The sequence below is a fragment of the Ochotona curzoniae genome, unplaced genomic scaffold, assembly GCF_017591425.1.
Source record: "Ochotona curzoniae isolate NIBS_2020 unplaced genomic scaffold, NIBS_Ocur_1.0 contig_3819, whole genome shotgun sequence".
In the NCBI taxonomy this organism is placed as follows: domain Eukaryota; kingdom Metazoa; phylum Chordata; class Mammalia; order Lagomorpha; family Ochotonidae; genus Ochotona; species Ochotona curzoniae.
The window spans coordinates 465,555-482,765 of NW_024466004.1; the positions used below are offsets into that span (position 1 = coordinate 465,555).

At 55.8% G+C, this 17,211-nt stretch overlaps 1 protein-coding gene across 1 annotated transcript; it reads right to left on the bottom strand.

Annotated features, from left to right (window-relative positions):
• Positions 1-8,740: 8,740 nt before the first annotated feature.
• Positions 8,741-16,312, bottom strand: IP6K3 (inositol hexakisphosphate kinase 3). The gene is made up of 5 exons (XM_040983021.1): positions 16,111-16,312; positions 13,223-13,412; positions 12,227-12,384; positions 11,066-11,241; positions 8,741-9,208 (listed from the first exon to the last, which is right to left on the bottom strand). Exons 1-5 carry the CDS (start codon positions 16,310-16,312, stop codon positions 8,741-8,743), a joined length of 1,194 nt encoding a protein of 397 aa, XP_040838955.1.
• Positions 16,313-17,211: the final 899 nt, after the last annotated feature.

Sequence of the window (17,211 nt, forward strand, 5' to 3'; positions counted from 1 at the left end):
CCCGTATGGGATGCTGGAGCTTGCAAGGTGGGGATTTAGCCATTGAATCATCGCACCAGGCCCCCAATGCTTTACCATGTTAACATAGGGCCGGCTGCTGGGTGGTACCAAATGCACTATGAATGCTGTACATCCCTCCTCCTAGCTCTTCCTGTCTTGTGCAACCCAAACCCTGAACCCAGTAGGAACTCCATTGCCCTCTCTCTGCCACCCCCTCCCAACCCTGTGTTCATCTTTCACTGCCTCCCTGGAAATGTTAGCAGGGAATTGAATTGGAACCCAAACAGCCGGAACTCAAATCAGTGTTCATTTCATGTGGGATGTCAGTATTACAGTTAGTGGCTTATTCCATTGTGCCACAACACCAGCCCTTAACCACTTTTTAATTAATTAATTAATTGGAAAGTAGCTCCACAGAGAGGGAGAGACAGAGAGAAAGATTTTCCATCTGCTGGTGCTGGTTCACTCCCCAAATGGCTGGGGCAATCCCAAGCCTGGAGTTTCTTCTGGGTCTCACACATGGGTGCAGGGTCCCAGGGACTTGGGCCATCCTCTCTCTGCTGCTTTCCCAGGCCGGAGCTGGATGGGAAGTGGAGCAGCTGGGACACAAACCGGCAGCCATCTGGAATGCCAGCCCCACTGGCAAGAGGCCCAAGCTGCCACACCTCTGCAGCCCCTCCTTCCTTTTTAAGGCTGAATTACATTCCATCGGAAGCACAGACACTTTGCTTGACCTTCATGCTGCTGTGACCTGGGGATATAAATATCTCCCCGAGTCCCCGCTTTCCTGGATCTGTACCCAGAAGTGAAGCTGTGGCTTCCTACAGTAATTCCATTTTTAACTTTCTGAGGAACTGCCCTGCCATTTTCCATGCTGTCCGCCGGTTCTGAGTGGCCTGTGCCCTCCCCAGGGAGTGTAAAACAGTATCCCATGGGAACTTTGATTTGTATTTCTCTCATAATTGGTGATGTTGAGCCGCTTACTGTCCTGTCATATATCTTTGGAGAAATACCCACTCAAGCCCTTTGTCCAATTTTTTTTCTTTTTAATTAATTTGAGAGGCAGAGGAGAGAAATTGTATCCACTGGGCAGGATGCTTACCTCGTTTCTGAACTGGATTGCTGTTTGTTGCTGCTTTCACAGGTTCTTTGTATATTAATGTATATTCCTGGGTATTAATCATATTTATCATTTGCAGATCTTTTTTCCCCACTAACATTTGTTTTGGGGCCGGCTTAGTGGCTTCATGGGTAAAACTGCACCCTACAGTGCCAGCACCTCATATGGATACCAGTTTGAGTCTTGGCTGCTCCGCTTCCAGTCCAGATCCCTGCTAATGGCTTGGTAAAAGCAGTGGACGGTGGGGGCTTTGTCCTCTGCCACCGGTGAAGGAAGCTAGATGAAGCTCCTGGATTTGGCCTGGTTTCGCCCTGGACATTACAGCCACTTGGGGGAGTGAACCAGCAGGTGAAGATCTTTCTCTGTCTCTCCATCTTTCTCTCTGTAAATCTGAGTTTCAAATAAAAATAAATAAATAAATATTCTCTTTAAAAAAAAAAATCTGCTTGCTACACCAAGCCTTCTCTTAGACATCTCTCACTGTGCCACCGTAGGGGAAGGCTTTTCTCTTGAAAAGATCATCTCCCCAGGCAGTGTCCCCCCACCCCTCGCCCCGTTGTGCCTCCCCCTGCTCACATTGTCCAGGGGAAACTGGGCGATTCACGCCTCGGTGGAGCAGAGCGTGGAGTCTGGGGGTATTTATGTAACCAGAACACACAGCAGCGACGGAGGCTTTGACTGAAGTGGGAGATGAAGCCGTGAGATGAAGCAGCTCAGGGGAGTAAGGGAAGAAAGATTCAGGTGGCTTCTAAGAGTAGCAAGCGGCAGTTCTGGGGCAGGCAAGGAGCCAGAGGGAGGGGGGAGTTTAATTGGAGGAAAGATGAATGGGTGTTTTTAAGCTGTAGCAGCTTAAACAGCTTGGGCTGCTTTGAAGGTGTTAGGAATCTCTGAGGATCCAGGGTGTGCACTCAGGGTGTGTGAGAAGTGAGGTGTCAAGGGCACTGCCTCCAGGAAGCCTGCCTAATGGCTCCCCATGCACACCACGTTCCGAGCCCACAGATACTTCCTGCTCCATCCTCCCCCATCCTCCCTCAGCTATTGTGTAGCCACCGAGTTTCCGTGGCTGTCCAGAAGCCCAGAGCGCAAGGATTCTGTGTGTTTCTCATGGAGTGCCAGGCACCCAGGGGCACCCCAAGACCATGTAATTTGAAGAGCACAGGGCTGGCTGACAGCTGCCTGGGGAGCTGGGGACCAAGGTCCATCTGTCACAGGCAACAGGAAGAGCAACTCTGGGTGGCAGCAAGAAAAACCAGAGAGTGGCTGGCTGCCAGGCCGAGCTGCCCCAGTGTACCCTTCCAATGGTCCCTCTTCCTGCACGTCTGTGCCTGGTCCCTGACACGTCCACTCTGCCCACCTGTCCTCCTCCACCTGGCAATGTGTTTGGCAGCTGCTTTAGTCGCCATGCTTTGAGAGTGGGGCATTCCTGGCTTGTAACGTGGGCTCCTTTATGCATCCGCTGTGTGATTTTGTCAGAGCCTGGCGTAAAGTACAAACACAAGGACCCTGGTGAAAAGCTATTGAGGATTTCCAGCCAAGGCCCTTCTTGGTCCTGGGCCTTGGGCAGCTGCCAGAAGGTCACATTGTCACGTGGGGGCCAAACAGGCGAGGACCCTGCACCTGTCGCTTCCAAGGTCAAGCACGAGAGGCAATAGTCCAGCACACAGAGTGACAGTGTCCTGGGAGTTTATGTCTCAATTTCTTGGCTGACGAACAAGGTGATTTCCACCATGTTTTTTGCCAGGGAGGGAAGGAGATGGGGTACGGGGCGCACAGCCGTCAGGGTCGGGGTAGCCAGATGGAGTTTGGATTTAATAGACACGTGAGTCCCTCCAGGGGCACAGGGGAAGCTTACAGGCAGAGGGGTAGGAAAGAGAAGGCCCTTGCAACAGCCGGCCTTGGGCTGTTTCATTGCTCCAAGCTTCGATGTCTTTACCTTAAAATGGGGCTTGAGGTGAGCCAGGGAACAGGGAGTGTTTATTGTTCTGAGTGCCTGATGGGAGCCGACTCATTCAGTCCTCGCAGTGGCGCTCGGAGGTCAGTCCCACCAGCATCCCCCTGTGCAGAGAGGGACACTGAGGCACAGACAGGCTGGGCTCTGGCCATCGTCATCCGCTGGGAGGTGGTGGAGCCAGCACTTGAAGCCAGGATGAGCACTCCAGAGCCCAACTCCTAGCTCTCCTGGCTCAGACGCTCTTGCTGCCTCCTGGTTTCAGCCCTGGGGGCTTTTCTGGCCTGGTTTTCCCTAGGGCCTGTTTCCTTTCCTTGTGCCTGTGGGTGGCTTCCACCAGAGGCTCCTGGCTAGTCAATCTACCCAGCGCCTTCCAGGAGCATGAAGAGGCCGCTGCCTGGAACACAGTGCCAGCCCCTCAGGGAGTTGATGACCACTTGAACACCCACCTGCTGCTGTCACTCATTGCTGGCTGAGAGCAGCCTCCCACCGGGTCCCACCTCCAGCCCTGGGGAGCCAGTACTTGGCCTTTCTGGAAAGAAGGCAGCAGGGAGGGGGCACGCTGCTTCAGCATTTCAAGCCACAATGATCCCAGTAATCAAGACCCCAAATTGCCCATTTCAATGGCTTGAAAGTAAAAATACCATTCTGGAATGCTGGTGTTAATCATGTAAACATTAAAAAGGAATTAAACCCTTAGCTTCATCGTGGGGCCATTGCCTGGGTTTTCTTCTTCCGACTCATTCAACTGAGGAAACAGTTGGCATACAGGACCTCAGTGTTGCCAGAAAAACATGGACCTGGACTTGAATCCAGTCATTCAGTGCCCCTTTTGTAGAAGTAGCTGGAAGGGTCCTGCTGGCCATGGCTACCCCACTGCCTGGGGCGGCGCTGAGCTCCTTCCAAGTCAGACAGGAGCTTGAGCGGGTCTCCCTGGACCCCTCCAGTGCAGCCTCAGCACCCAGCGCTCTGTCCCCCTACCCCAAACTGCCTGGTAGTTAATGCACTCCCCCACCCCACCCCAGAGAGGCCTTCCTGAGACCCCTCTACAACGGCCATCCCTCTTCTGGCCCAATGGTCCCCTTTCACTTCAAGGTCACTCTTGGGCAGGAATGCCTGTTGTACAACTGCCTGTCTGTGAATACTGAGTCTTTAGAGTACAACCTGGGCCTCCCGGCCCACCTGCCTCACCTCCACCTGCTAGGACTTGGGGAGAAAGTGCCCGGGCAGAGCCAGAGCACCAGGATGGCAGGATTTTGTGCTGCGGTTTGTTTTTGATTCTTTCGTCCTGTCTCAGGAGTTTCTGACACCAAATTAAAACGGGCCCAAGCCCGGCTTCCTGTTAGACTGCCTGGCTCACTCGCGTATGCCTTGGCTCCAGGCTGCGGCCCCCCTCCCTCTGGCTCTCGGCACCCTCGTTTTAGTTTGTTCCTTCGTCTTCTGCTTTATGTTTCTGGCCACAGAGGCTGCAGATTTAAATCAAAAGTCCAAAGTTTAGATCATTCTGGAGAGCTGCTGATGAGTGGTCTTGCCTTGCCATTTGTTTTATTACCCTGCTGCCTGCCCTTTCCCGCGTGGTCTAGGAGCTCCGTGCAGCTGCCAAGAGTGATGGGGCTGCCAGGGCGCTGCCCAGAGGCCCCGCGCGTCCCGATGACACTGCATTATGGAAAAGCTGTAATAACATTCCACTCCGTAGCCTCCTCCTCAATCACACCGGGGAGGCTGGGGCTGGGTGGGGATGAGGGCGAGGGGAGGACATCCCCCTCTGCTGCCCGCTGCTGCTGGAGGTTAGGTTGGGAGCAGGTTGGGAGCAGGTTCTCCACCCATGCTTGGGAGGCCGTGTTCATGCTTCTGCCACCTCCCCCGTCTTGGGGCCCCTACCACAAGGTCCCTGCTGTCCCCCACAACCCCCATTTGCTTTTTATTCCCCTCCTTCTCTCTCTTTGAATCAGGTAGAAAATGAGGTGGTGGAGGAGATGGCCTGGGGATAACATCAGACTTGCTTCCTGTTTGCCACCACAAGGCTGAGCCCCATGTCAGGCACCCCCCTCCCACCCCATCCCCTGCATCCCCTGGCTTTCACCGGTCAGCAGGGAGCAGCACCAGGTGCCAGGGGCTTGGAGACAGAGGGGTTCCTTGCTGGCCACACTGGGCTGGACTGCCGTGCCCCTGATGGCGGCGGATTATGTATCACAGGGCTTCACTCAACCCGTGTGACTGTAACCCCAGGAAAGAAGAGCAAGGCCCAGCGGGACAGGGAGCCCAGGAGGAATCAGTGCAGGTGGAAGGCACAGATGCTGGTCCCCATCAGAGCGCCCTGCGCTTCTGTCTGGCTCTCTTGGGCCCCAGGGCCAGCCCAGCCCAGACCATTTGCCAATCCTGAACAGAAACCCCAGATCCCTCCTGTGCGTGTGGACCCACTTTCTGGAGCGCAGGCCCTTCTGCACTGCTCTTCCAGCCAGACACTCTTTTCAGGCTCAGTTGGAAGACCTGAGCCCACACAGGCATGCTCCACGAGCCCTCTGCCACATCTGGCATCCCCAAAACCACCATGGCTGAGCACTGCGCCTGTGTGTGCGGGCGGCCCGCCGCTCCTGCTGTGGCTCTGGAGGTATTGTCAATCCGGCTCTTGCAAAATCCCAAGGTTCCTAACAAGAACATCACGATCCTTACCCGTCCTGGTTTCCCATACGGGCCTAGCCCTGTGCCGTGTGTACCGGGAACTTGGTAAATATTTGGTGAAAGGACTGAAGTCAGGCAGGCTGGGAGGATACATAACATCATGGTGAAGGAACTTCTTGGCCAGATTTCCCAGTGTCTCCACCATCTGGGCTCCTTGCCTTGCTCTTCTGCCCATTTCTGCCGCTCCTTGTCACAAAGTCCCCACGCTGGAGTGGCCTAGCCCACCGTAGGGCTGTCCTTTCCCTCCCAAACATGGGCACCTCGCCCCTTCTCCACTCCATTCACCCAGCACAGCCCACACAGCTCCACTTCCTCCAGGGCTGTGCTATCAGCGAACCTCTTCAGGCTCAGATTAGCGGGTGCTCGCCCTGCATCTCTCCAGCCTCGGCACGTTCTGGGGAAGGTTCTTGTCAAGTCCTTCAGCGTGAGCAAGGAGCCCAGCCTGAGTGGCTGCCTGGATACACCTGCCAATTATGGATGAGTCCGGCTTCCTTCCTTCCAGCTAGTTCAGCTTGCGGAACACACACACACACACACACACACACACACTACAGCCATCTCCTCTCTCTCTTTCTGCCTTTCCTATCTCCTCCCAAATTTAGACCAGTCAGGTAGGCTCATCCATGGAGGGGTTTTTTTTATTTGTTTGTTTGTTTGTTTGTTTGTTTGTTTTAAGATTTATTTGTTTTTGTTTGAAAAGCAGCTTTTACAGAGAGAGAAAATCTTCCACTGATTCACTTCCCTAATGGCCACAACAGCTAGAAATGAACTGATACCAAGCCAGGAACCAGGAGCTTCTTCCAGGTCTCCCAGGTGGGTGCAGGGTCACAAGGACTTAAACCATCCTCCACTGCTTTCCCAAGCTGTAAGAGGGAGCTGGATGGGAAGTGGAGCAGCCAGGATATAAACCAGCGCCCATATGGGATTTTGGGGGTGACAGGGTTGGGGATTAGCCAGTTGAGCCACCATACCTGCCTCTCTCCCCAGCCCGCACGACCTCATGGAGTTTTGAATCTGCAGAGTCATTTCTAGGGTTCCAGACTGCATCAAGTGCTCAGAGCCCAGGAATATAGAAAGATGCTTCTATACCCATGGCAAACTCTGTCCCCTTCTTAGCACAAATGGCAGCGCTGTTGCCAGGGACCTCAGGAGAGAGGTTCTGAGTCGATGGGGACTCGGGCTGGGCCTTGCTTCATGTGGGGAGGAGGAAGAAAGCCTCATGGGGAAGGGTCCTGGTGTGGTGAAGGGAGCACCCCATGACAGCAGTGAGGGCACAGAGGGCAGTGGGGGGACAGATGGCACCAGCCGTGGGCCTTGTATCCCTGCGGCCCCTCTGTCCCATTCTCAGGCGAATCTCACAATCTTTTCCTCTCGGGCTCAGAGAAAAGCTGAGGTCTGGAGCTCTAGGCCCAGTGGCAGTGGTGCCAGGTTCTCAGGCCTGGCGGAAGCAGTGCTGAGGGCTTGGCTGGAGGCCGACTCCCCTTGGTTGCTCCATGTGCTCTGACCCTCCGCCCCAACTGCAAGCACTGAGTGGGGGAACCAGTTACAGCATTGCCTGGCCAAACATCACTGGGGACCTTCACCTGCTTTGGAATCCATGCAGGCCGTTCGGAAATCAAATAAGAGCTGGTATTCTGCAATTCCCACTTTCCTTCCGGTGATGTGGATTTGGGGACTTTGGTGGTCATTATCCACAAGAACCTCCCAACCCCCAAACCTTGAACGTTGGATTGTCTAAGGTGCAAGTAAAAGGACCACTTGGCCCTTGGGGCTGGCGCTGGCCTGGCACATCCACGTGAATGCTTTCTTAGCCACCATTTCCCCCCAGGCCCTGAAGGATGGCAGAACGTCCGTGTGTCATTCTTGCTGTTCTCTCAAGTCACCCGTAAATCAGAAGGGCCGTGCGGCGTGATGATCGGAATAAATAAACAGAAAGGGTAATAAGGCACGCTGATAATCACTGGTGACCTCAGCAATTTTATTAACAAATTTATTTCCCTAATTGGGTAACGCATCCCGGCGCTCGACTCCAGGGCATTGTAATGGGTCTCCACGCTGCGGCAGAAGGAATTAATTAGGCTCGTGCATTCTGGCTCCATATTTACACTTCTCAGCCAGCCTTGTCAACACTGCCCCTGGTTCCTGCACGCCTTCAGATTCTTTTCTTCTGCCTCTCCCAACACTCCCCCACCAAAAAAATAAGTAAATAAATAAATAGAAAGTGGAGAAGAGAGGTTGGTGTGGTTGGCTCCTCCCTTGCTCCCCCTCCCCCGAGAAGCTGCAGGTTCCGCTAAAAGGCGTTAGGTGGTCAGAACGTGGCAGAATCCTCATTTCCCAGAAGCGCTCAGGAGGCTGTAGAGAGACCTTCTTCGTGCCTGCAGTCTTCATGGAGAGAGAGCTGCAGGCCCCAGCTCACCTGCACTTGTGCCTGGGCTTGTCCTTGTCCCTTCAGAGCCTGGGGACAGAGCAGGTGAGATGGACCGATGTGCCTCACTTTATCCTGCCCCACTGCTCCTACGCTTAGGAAGTGGAGAGGCATCTGTTAGCTCGGTCTGCCCTTGCAGCAGGCAGCCCATATGAAGAGAAAAACCATGAAGTGGAAAACTTACACTTCAAGTCAGATTCTTGCTCACGGCATGTGAGGACTGTGGCATGGCCGCAGGAAAGCATTGTTTGATGCAGGTGCTGTGGGTTTTCCCTGGAACACTGCACGTCCAGCTCCCATGGCCGCTCACCAGGGGGCTCAAAGCGGGGCTGCTTGACCCCGACTGTTGATTCTGCAGTGACTAGCATTGGAGTGAGATGCTGGCGTGTGTGGAGTTACCTCCAGAAACCTGGAGGAGTTGTCTCACAGCTCACAGTCTGCTGTGGAGAGAGAGGCTTTCAACGGTAGCTGTGAGTCTTAAGCGTCATCGAGACAGCCCTGGCTCCCAACAGGGGCCTTATTGGAGCTGTGATGTCCAGAGAAGCCCAGGTGGGGCCCAGAAGGGTCAGACTCCCTCTCGGATGTCCTGTAGCATCCCAATGAGATTTTCCAGGCCAAAAATATAGCCAGGATCTGGTCCGTCGTAAGTGGTATGCCCGTCCCGGGAGCCTTCATATGTTGTGTGAGCAAAGTCGATCATCCGGATGTCCACCTTGGGGAACCCTCCAGGACAGCTGGCCTGGGTTTCTTGAGAAGCTTCCAGAGCAGGCCAGCCACCTGAGGTCCTCTCTGGCAACTGCTGCCCATCGTAGATGAGGAGAAGAGAGCTGGAGTAGAAGCGGTATGAAGTCTGGCTCCTGATGACGGCCAGGAGGGCCTGGAGCTGGCTCAGCATGGGCCCCAGGAGCTCTGTGCGCAGGCGGGTTCCGTCGTGCAGGAACTGGTGGAGGGTCTGTCTGAACCCCTCCACCGAGAGCTTCCGGCCGTCATACTTGTCTTTGCAGAGATAGTACTTGCCAGCAGTCTGGTATACCTTACACAGAAAAGAAGAGCATGTGAGGAAGGGCAGACTTCAAACAAAATCACATCTGTTACCTTTGCAGCATTACCAGCTACGATAATCTACGAATAGGTTTCCAGGGCATGCAGGGCGCCGAGAGGGGCCGCCACAAGCGGAAGATGATCTTCCCTCAAGCACCAGCCTGGCGGTTGCATTTAACACGCCTATGGTGTGTTTCTAAAGGTAATCCAAGGTCTACAAATCCATCATCCAACAGAGGTGACACTCCACCCACTTGGGAAAGATGTGGATCTCCTTTCTTGTGAATTTCCAGCATCACCTCCAACTCAAAATGTAAGTTTTGGCTCCCGGCCCTCTTCAATTCAAATATTAGCAAACCCAAGCTTGTGAGCTTTAGCCAAAATCTGCAATCACGGCCAATGGCCTTGGAAAGCCAACCAGATTAATTTTTTCCCCAACAAAGTTTATGAAATCATTTCTCAGCCGGTTCCAAGGGAGCAGTAGTGGTTCTTCAGGGGGGAAGGGGGTGAGTTGTTGCAGCGTGAAAATTTGGGCTAGCTCGGTTGTGTCAGGGGTCTGCTGGCAGCCCATGTGCCCCCGGCACGTGTGGGGGATGTTCACTGCCTCTCTGGGGGGCTGATGCCTTCTCTCCTCTCCTTTCCCTCTTATGTCTTGGCACCAGAAGGGAGCAGATGGAAGAGAGACGCTGATGGAGGGGCTGTGGCTACCGCCCCCATGTCACTCAGATGGTACAGGAAGCCGTGAGGCTGAACCGTGGTCTGTGGTTAGCGTGGCCAGAGGGGGACTTGGCACACCTGGGCAGGTCTGCCCAGACATGGCCAAGATGGTTTCTTTCCTGCCTTCAGATGACCTGATATGTTTACAGAAAACCGAGGTTGGAAAAAAAAAAAATCAGAAAGGTATGATAGGCTGTGTCTCGTCTTTGGAGGGTTAGAGACCGGCTGTTAAATTAGCTGTCGTAAATACACGACAGGCGTCACCTTCCAAATCAATCGCATCAATTTCAGGAGGTTTGTGGTCCAGAGAGAGAGATTCCATTGACACGGCAAATCATCACACTTCATTCTCTGGAGGATCACATCCCAAGCCTTCCAAGGGACATCTGTGCCACAAATTTATAGACTCCACTTGCAGCTGCAAGGGGTGGCAGTTTCCATTAAGGGAAGCTATAACGTTTACCATCCAGCCAGTGTCTGCTTCTGCTTGGAGCAAGCAGACTGTGCGAGTGAGTGTGGCCAGGGCGTTCACGGCCTCTTGCTCCTCTGCAGCCCTGCCGTGAACCACATCAGAGCTGCTGCAGTAAGGAGGCATGGAGTCTGCGCCTCAGGAAAATTAACCAGTCCCTTGCCTGGGGTGAGCAGGGTGTGGCCTTCCCACTCTGATAGCCGAGGCAGGCAGCCGGAAGCAGAAGAGAGTGGCTGGGGAGAGAGGGGCTGGCTAGTAAGGATAAGCAGACAAGGGGCCGATGGCTCACAGCACCTGCAGAACCAGGGGCCACCATGGTGGTAGTGGTGGTAGTGTGTGTGTGTGGGGTGGGGGGAGCTGCTGAGGGGCTTCCCCTCTGCTCCTTCCCCAGCCCCTGACCATACACCGATGTCTACATGGGCAGGACCATGCAGCTCCAGTGCCATGTTTCAGTTGCCAAGAACCATGGGATCTAGTAGAGAAATGATAGAGCATTGCCCCCCCTACTGCATTAAAAATGCTCGTGAAAAAACACCCCTAGGTGTCACAGACCAGGTGTGTGCCTCCTCTCTGCAAGAGTGGCTCCCAAGCCCTGTGCGAGGGGTCAGTGGTATGTGGTTGGGCCAAGACGCATCCCCAGCTTGAGGCAGACAAGCCACCAACCTGCATGCCGCAGACACGCACACCCAGGCGTGCCGAGGTGCTCTGCGCACACTTCTCGGTGTGCCGGGCCTTCTTCTCCTCGGAGGCGTCGTCCCCATGCTGCCGCGTGCCCATCTTAAGGTCCAAGATGCAAGGGTGCGTGTGCCGGGACACCAGGTTCTCCAGCAGCAGGAACCCTGCTCAGATGAGTTAAGGCGGCCACCGGGGGGCGGTACAGAGCAACCTACCCGGAGAGCAGAGTGCCTGCCCTCCTCCCTTCCCTCCCCCTTCTTGTCATTAAGAATGCAAGATATTCGCTTTGCAGGCTCCTATAAGCAGTCCATTTATTTAGAGGGAGTTTATGAATATGTGAACTTTTAACAAATGTTTTTTCTCTTTTGCATTTTTGCTCTGGGGTTGAGACTTCGATGCGGGCATGAAATCCCTGGTGGGTCATGCCCAATTTAGATTTTACAGCAGAAAATCACCAGGCAGAAACCTTCAGTCGCTGAATGGGCCAGTACCTTTTGGGAGAAGCGGGCCACGGATGTGAGCTCCGGAGAGGAGTTGCAGGAATGTTAATTTCGGTGGAGTAATTATCCTGCAAGATCTTCATGGGGTTCAAGGCCGTGGGTGTGATTCCGTATATAACGTGAAGCCGGCTGCCTGCCAGAGGAGCGAGCCCAGCTGACCAACTTGACTCCCCGCTTCCAACTTGACTCTGTTCAGTGGGTTCAAGGCAGCCCCGGGGAGGGCATGGTGGGGTCCTCACTTATCCTAGCCTTTACCCCGCAGGCCTTGCCCAGGCTCCGATCTCTGGGCCCCAGGGCAGAGGCAGGGGTGTGTGTGCCCCTGCTGCCTGCTGCCTCCCCACACAGTGTGGCATTAATCACTGCTGTGTGTTCACAGAGATGACTCTTGCCTGTGTTGCTCTGAATGCCCAGGTGGCAGAGACCCAGCCAGGGGCCCTGTAAACAACCTTGGATCCAGCTTTGTGTGTTCCCAGTGAGACTTCTCTCTCCATGGCGCTGTCACTGGGAGGGAACCCATTTTTCTGGGTCCTAGGTTTGAGGCCTCGTTCCACCCTGCCATCCTCACACTTGTCCCCACCCCACCCCGCTCCCCTGTATCCCTGGCCCCTGATGGGGTCCAACCTGCTGTTGGCCAGTGGGGTAAGGATACGGTGCCATTTTTTCTCGGGGTACTCGGAGCACAGGCGGGTCAGGTAGGCCTGGTGGCAGTGCAGGCCCCATGGGTTACAGCTCCTCCTCTCCACATGGTTCCTATTCGCATCTTCTGCCAGCAAGGACGTCTGGGTATGCCGGTGGAACCTGGCCAGGCTGTGGTGAGGGAAGCAAGGGCAGCTGAGGGCCAGGGTGGGCTCTAAAAAGGGCTGACCCTGGCTGCTGCCCGGCAGCAGATTATTCAACACAGCCTCTCGTGGTAAAGAGGAAGTGGTTCCTCCAGACCCACTCATCAGAGTCGGGGCCATTCACACTCACTTATCTGTGATGGGGTTTATGGATGGCTTGCTATGGGGCAGTGGCCTCACCTAGAATCGCACACCCAGGGCTTGGGTCCTTGGATTGCTGGGGGCATCTCCCACCCCATGGGAGCCTTGACCTCCTTGTCAGGTGCAGCACCAGCCATGTACCTTGTGGGGAGGAAGTGCTCCCCATCTCTTAGCCCTGGGGGTTCTGTCGGAAGTCAGCTCCCTCAGTGGGAGGGTTCCCTGACCTCTGAGAGGGGGGAGGGGAGGCTCAGGCTTCAGTCTTCTGCATCTCAGGGGCCTAAGCCCTGACACCCTACCGCCCCCCATCCTTGTCCCAAACAGGCTGGTCATGCTTCTCCTCTCTACCAGCTATCTGGGGTGTCTGTGCTGTCATCCCACCTCCTGACACTTCCTGCTTTCAACAGGACAGGTGTCTGAGGAGGCGAACCTGCCCTGACCCCTCCTCTGTCCTCGGCGCTGCCCCCTGCCTCAGCTGCAACCCTGGCCACCTGCCTGCCAGGAGCGAGGAGTGGCAGAACTGAAGACTGTTCCTTTCCTCGGTGGCATTAGGGGTTCCGGACAGAGCCTGTGTGAGAATGCCTCCCTTCCCGGCCCTGCCTGGGTGGGCTCAGGCGGGAGCAGCCATCCCCATGTCCGTCCATCCGTGTCTGCATGGCAACCCTCACCTCTTGGCGGGCGAGTATGGCTGCTGGGCCAGGGGCCAGGCACTGCCACCGGTCTTCTGGTACCCACGCCGCGCTGCTGTGGCCGCTGACTCTGGGGGTGCCTGGAAGGGCTGCTGGCTCTCCTGCAGTGGGTGGGCAACCAGGCTGAGATGGCCCCTGCTGTCTCTGCGGAGGTGCACAGACATGGTCCCTGTGGAACAAGGAGAGGGACGTCTCTCAGAGGGACGCTGGGCCATGGTCACTGCCTTTGACTCAGTCAACTCCCTCCTTCCTTCCCCAACTCCTGGTCCTAGGAGGGCAATGGGGACTGGCCTAGACTGGTTCCCCTTCCCCCTCACCTACCCTGGGCTCACCCAGGCCCATCCTCACCTCGTTCCTGCTTTCTATATCCCCTCCGTGCCCTTTGGGGCTTCTTTTCTGGCTCCCTCCACATCTCACCACCGGCCATCGCAAGCTCAATGTGGCCAGCCTGGGATGGCCGAGGGGTGCTGGGGCCCTCCCCTCCACTCCCCTCTGCTCTGTGTGTGTCTATCTGGGCAGCATTTTCCAGGAAGATTTTCCAGCAGCCCTTGGGAACCTGCTGCACCAACACGCTGCCCGGGCATCTCCAAGAGGTAGCCATACTCACAGCTCAGGCACCTGCCCTTCCTTCCTGGAGCTTGGCAGCCAGAGGGAGCCCGGTCTTGCCAGTACTGGGATGGCATGAAAGACACCCCCTCAGGCGGTTTTGCCAAGAGCACCTGCTATTGGGGGAGTCTCCTGTCTGCACCCCACCCCTCTGACCTCCCACTAGTCCTCTGGGCCAAGCCTGGTGTCACGGCGGGGGTGGGGGAGGGTGACCCTATGCAGGGCGCCTGTGAGGTCCTTGTCCTTCACTCCCCAGTGACTCCCAAGCTGGGCCCAGCACTTCAGACTGACAGCAGGGTTCAGTTCTGCACAGTTCTGCATTGTGCAGGCACTGGCAGGTGAAGGAAGGGTAGGAGGAAAAAGGAAGCGACATTGATTGCTCAACTCCCTCCTCCATAACAGAGGGCTGGTCAGCAACCGCACTAGGATTGTGGTCCCTCAGGCCCGGGGCTACCCCATCAGAGATTATTCTTAGAAGCCTGCAACCACTGCTAGAAACAGCCCCTTTAAGTGACACCCCACCTCCCCCACCTTTGAATGTTTCATCTGCTTTCCACAGTGACCCTGAAGTTCAGAGAAGGTGGGCTGCAAAAACAGACTCCCTCCAAGGCATCTATTGCTACCCCGCCCCCGGCCACTTGGCCACCTTCTCCAGGGACCCATCTGCCTGCTTCCCGGCCCTCCCTTTGCACCCTGGCCAGCTGGGCGGGCAGCTTACTGCCAGATCGGCATGCCCAGGGCATTTCCTCACTTGGGCTTTGGCAGAGCAGCTTCCAGAACCTCGGCGAATATCCTCCTGTGGGCTTATTTTTAATCTCATGAGAGAACATTCAGCTGCTGCCGTCTGTAATACGAATCTGGCTCTACTGTTAGGCAGCAGGGCCCAAAGAGCACGTCCTCACCGCCCGAGGCTGACAGGCAGCCTGCGAAGGAGCGGGGTACAGCCACACAATGCTACGGTACTGGGGGACCCTCCAGGGGAGTGCTGCTCCTGTTGGTGTTCTGTCCTGCAGAGATGCTAGAATGGCCCCTCTCTTAGGACAGGCTGTTCCCAGCCTGGAGGCAAGGAGGTAGCATGGCCAGGTACAGACAGGGTACAGGACGCCTCTCTCACCACCCTGCCCCCCTTGCCTGGGGCAGAGCTGCATGGAACCAGTGTGAAACGCCACTGGCAGAGGCTGCCCTGGCCAGGGCCTGCCACCTCTATGCTGGGTTCAGTTGTGAAAGAACAAACATTAATTCCTGGTGAGATGGGCAGTGACCCACAGCTACCAGGCAGCTCCAACATGCAGCCTTGGGAAGCCCCAGGGGAAGACCAGGCCCTATGGGTGAGGGGACACCTGCAATGCTCACCCTCCCTGCTCCTCCAGGCCGCAGCTCCTCAGGAGGTCCCGGAGGGGTAAATGGAAATATTGACATGTGTGGACAGTGTGTGGACTCAGTGGCTAGGCCACAGGAGTTCAGGGGGTCTCTTCTAGGGGGCCTCATCCTGGACCATGCTGTAAGTAGCCCAGGCACAGGTCTGCACTGGGGCCTGAGTGTCTGCCATACGTCTACACCGTAAACACTGCTTGCCACTTTTTCCCAGAGTCACCTGCATGGTGCAATTGCAAGGACTCATTTGGAGGGCATCTCCTTGAGCACTTTCAGTGATGGCCAGGGTGGCTGGCGACCTGCAGCCGGGCGCTGCAAGTGCTGGGCAGAGGCCTGTTCTCTGAGCATCTGCCCCTGTACTCCTCCTGCTGGGGTTTGTGGGGTGGACGAGGTGATTGGCCTTGGGGATCGCAACAGGGGCAGCACACATACCCTTGCCAGAACCTGCCCTGTACTCAGATCTGAGGCACGGGCCGCCTCGTGCAATCTCCCAAGCTCCCCTGGGCACTGTGTGGTCCCCCGGCTTGCCCCTTTCCTGCATGCAAGTGAGAACTCTGGTTTGTTGACAAGCTTTGTCCCCCAGCCTTTCCTCCTTGGCCTGAGAGAAAGGCTCCCACCCCCTACTTGCAGGCTCCCCCTGTCCTGGAAGCCAGTCACACACTACAGGCACAGCCTAGAGAGCCCTCACTATGAGCCGGTGGCATCTGGCTGCCCACTTATTCCATTCTGAAGTCCTCCAGGTCTGGTGACTTGAGTTAATTGACAGGGAAGCCAGACCTAGAGGCTGGGAGTTCAGAGAAAACTAGGACAGTGCCAGCTGCCCTGCCTACCGGAGAAGAGGGGTTGGTCACCATGGCAACCCTCTCCACCAGGGTCCAACCTCTCACCTTTATACTGTGGGGTGAAGTGCTTCATGGCTGTGGGCAGGGACTCGTAGAACCTGTGCTCGCGGGAGATGAGGGGCTTGCACACGGTATGCTCGTCGTAGGTCATGATGCTCAGGTGGCCCCCGACCTGGTGCAGGAAGGGTTCCAGGGGCACGCCCATCTGGCTGTCCGATGTGGCATCCAAGCTGTCCTGCACCACCATGTTGCTACACAGGGAGGCAGGGTGGTGGGAAGGCGGCAGGTGGAAGGCACAATCCTCAGCTCACTCCTTCTTGCCTTGGTGGTGGCCTCTAGAAAGCAGAGGGAGGAGGAGTTTAATGGGGGAAGAGTCCACGTGGTCCCCAGTGCGGACCGGCAGGGACTCCTCATTGGGAGCTTCTGGGATGATGAAGATCACTTCCCAAATCACTGGTTCCAAGGACCTGGCAATGGGGTCGCCTGGTGGAGCAGGGTCCAATGAACAGCTGACTTTCACACTGTACTTTTCAGGTTTCAATGTAAAAACACTAAGAAAGAAGGCCCTACTACTGTGTGAGTGCCAATGCCATCTCAGCTCCCACATCCTGCCGTCTTTCTCCCTTTGCAGACCGGGGCCCCAGATCCACAGGAAGCAAGCAGAGCTCCTGTCCTGGCCAGGATCCCTGTAGTGCTGACCTTCCTCACGGCTCAGCCACTCTGTGGACATATGCAAAGCCCCTGGGCCTCAGTTCCCACATCTGTAGACAGACCATAGCGACACTAACGCTGCTGGAAAGACTGGTCCAGGGCGCAGAGTGCAGACCTTGGGAGAGTTGGCGGGCACTACTTCAGGCAGCACGGCCGTGGTGCTCACATCCCCGCAGGCCTGAGCTCTGGGGAAGGCAGGCTTGCTCACAGACACTTTGCAAAGAAAAAGTGAGACCAGGGACTGGCACTGTGGCATGCAAGCTAAACCTTCACCTGTAGAGTTGGCATCCTATATGGGCTCTGGTTTGTGTCCTGGCTGATCCACTTCCCATCCAGCTCCCTGATTATGACCTGGGAAAGCAGGCTGGCTCAAGGCCTTGGGGTAAGCCCAAAGATGTTATGACTTTGTCACAGGAGAATACCAAGGAGATTCTG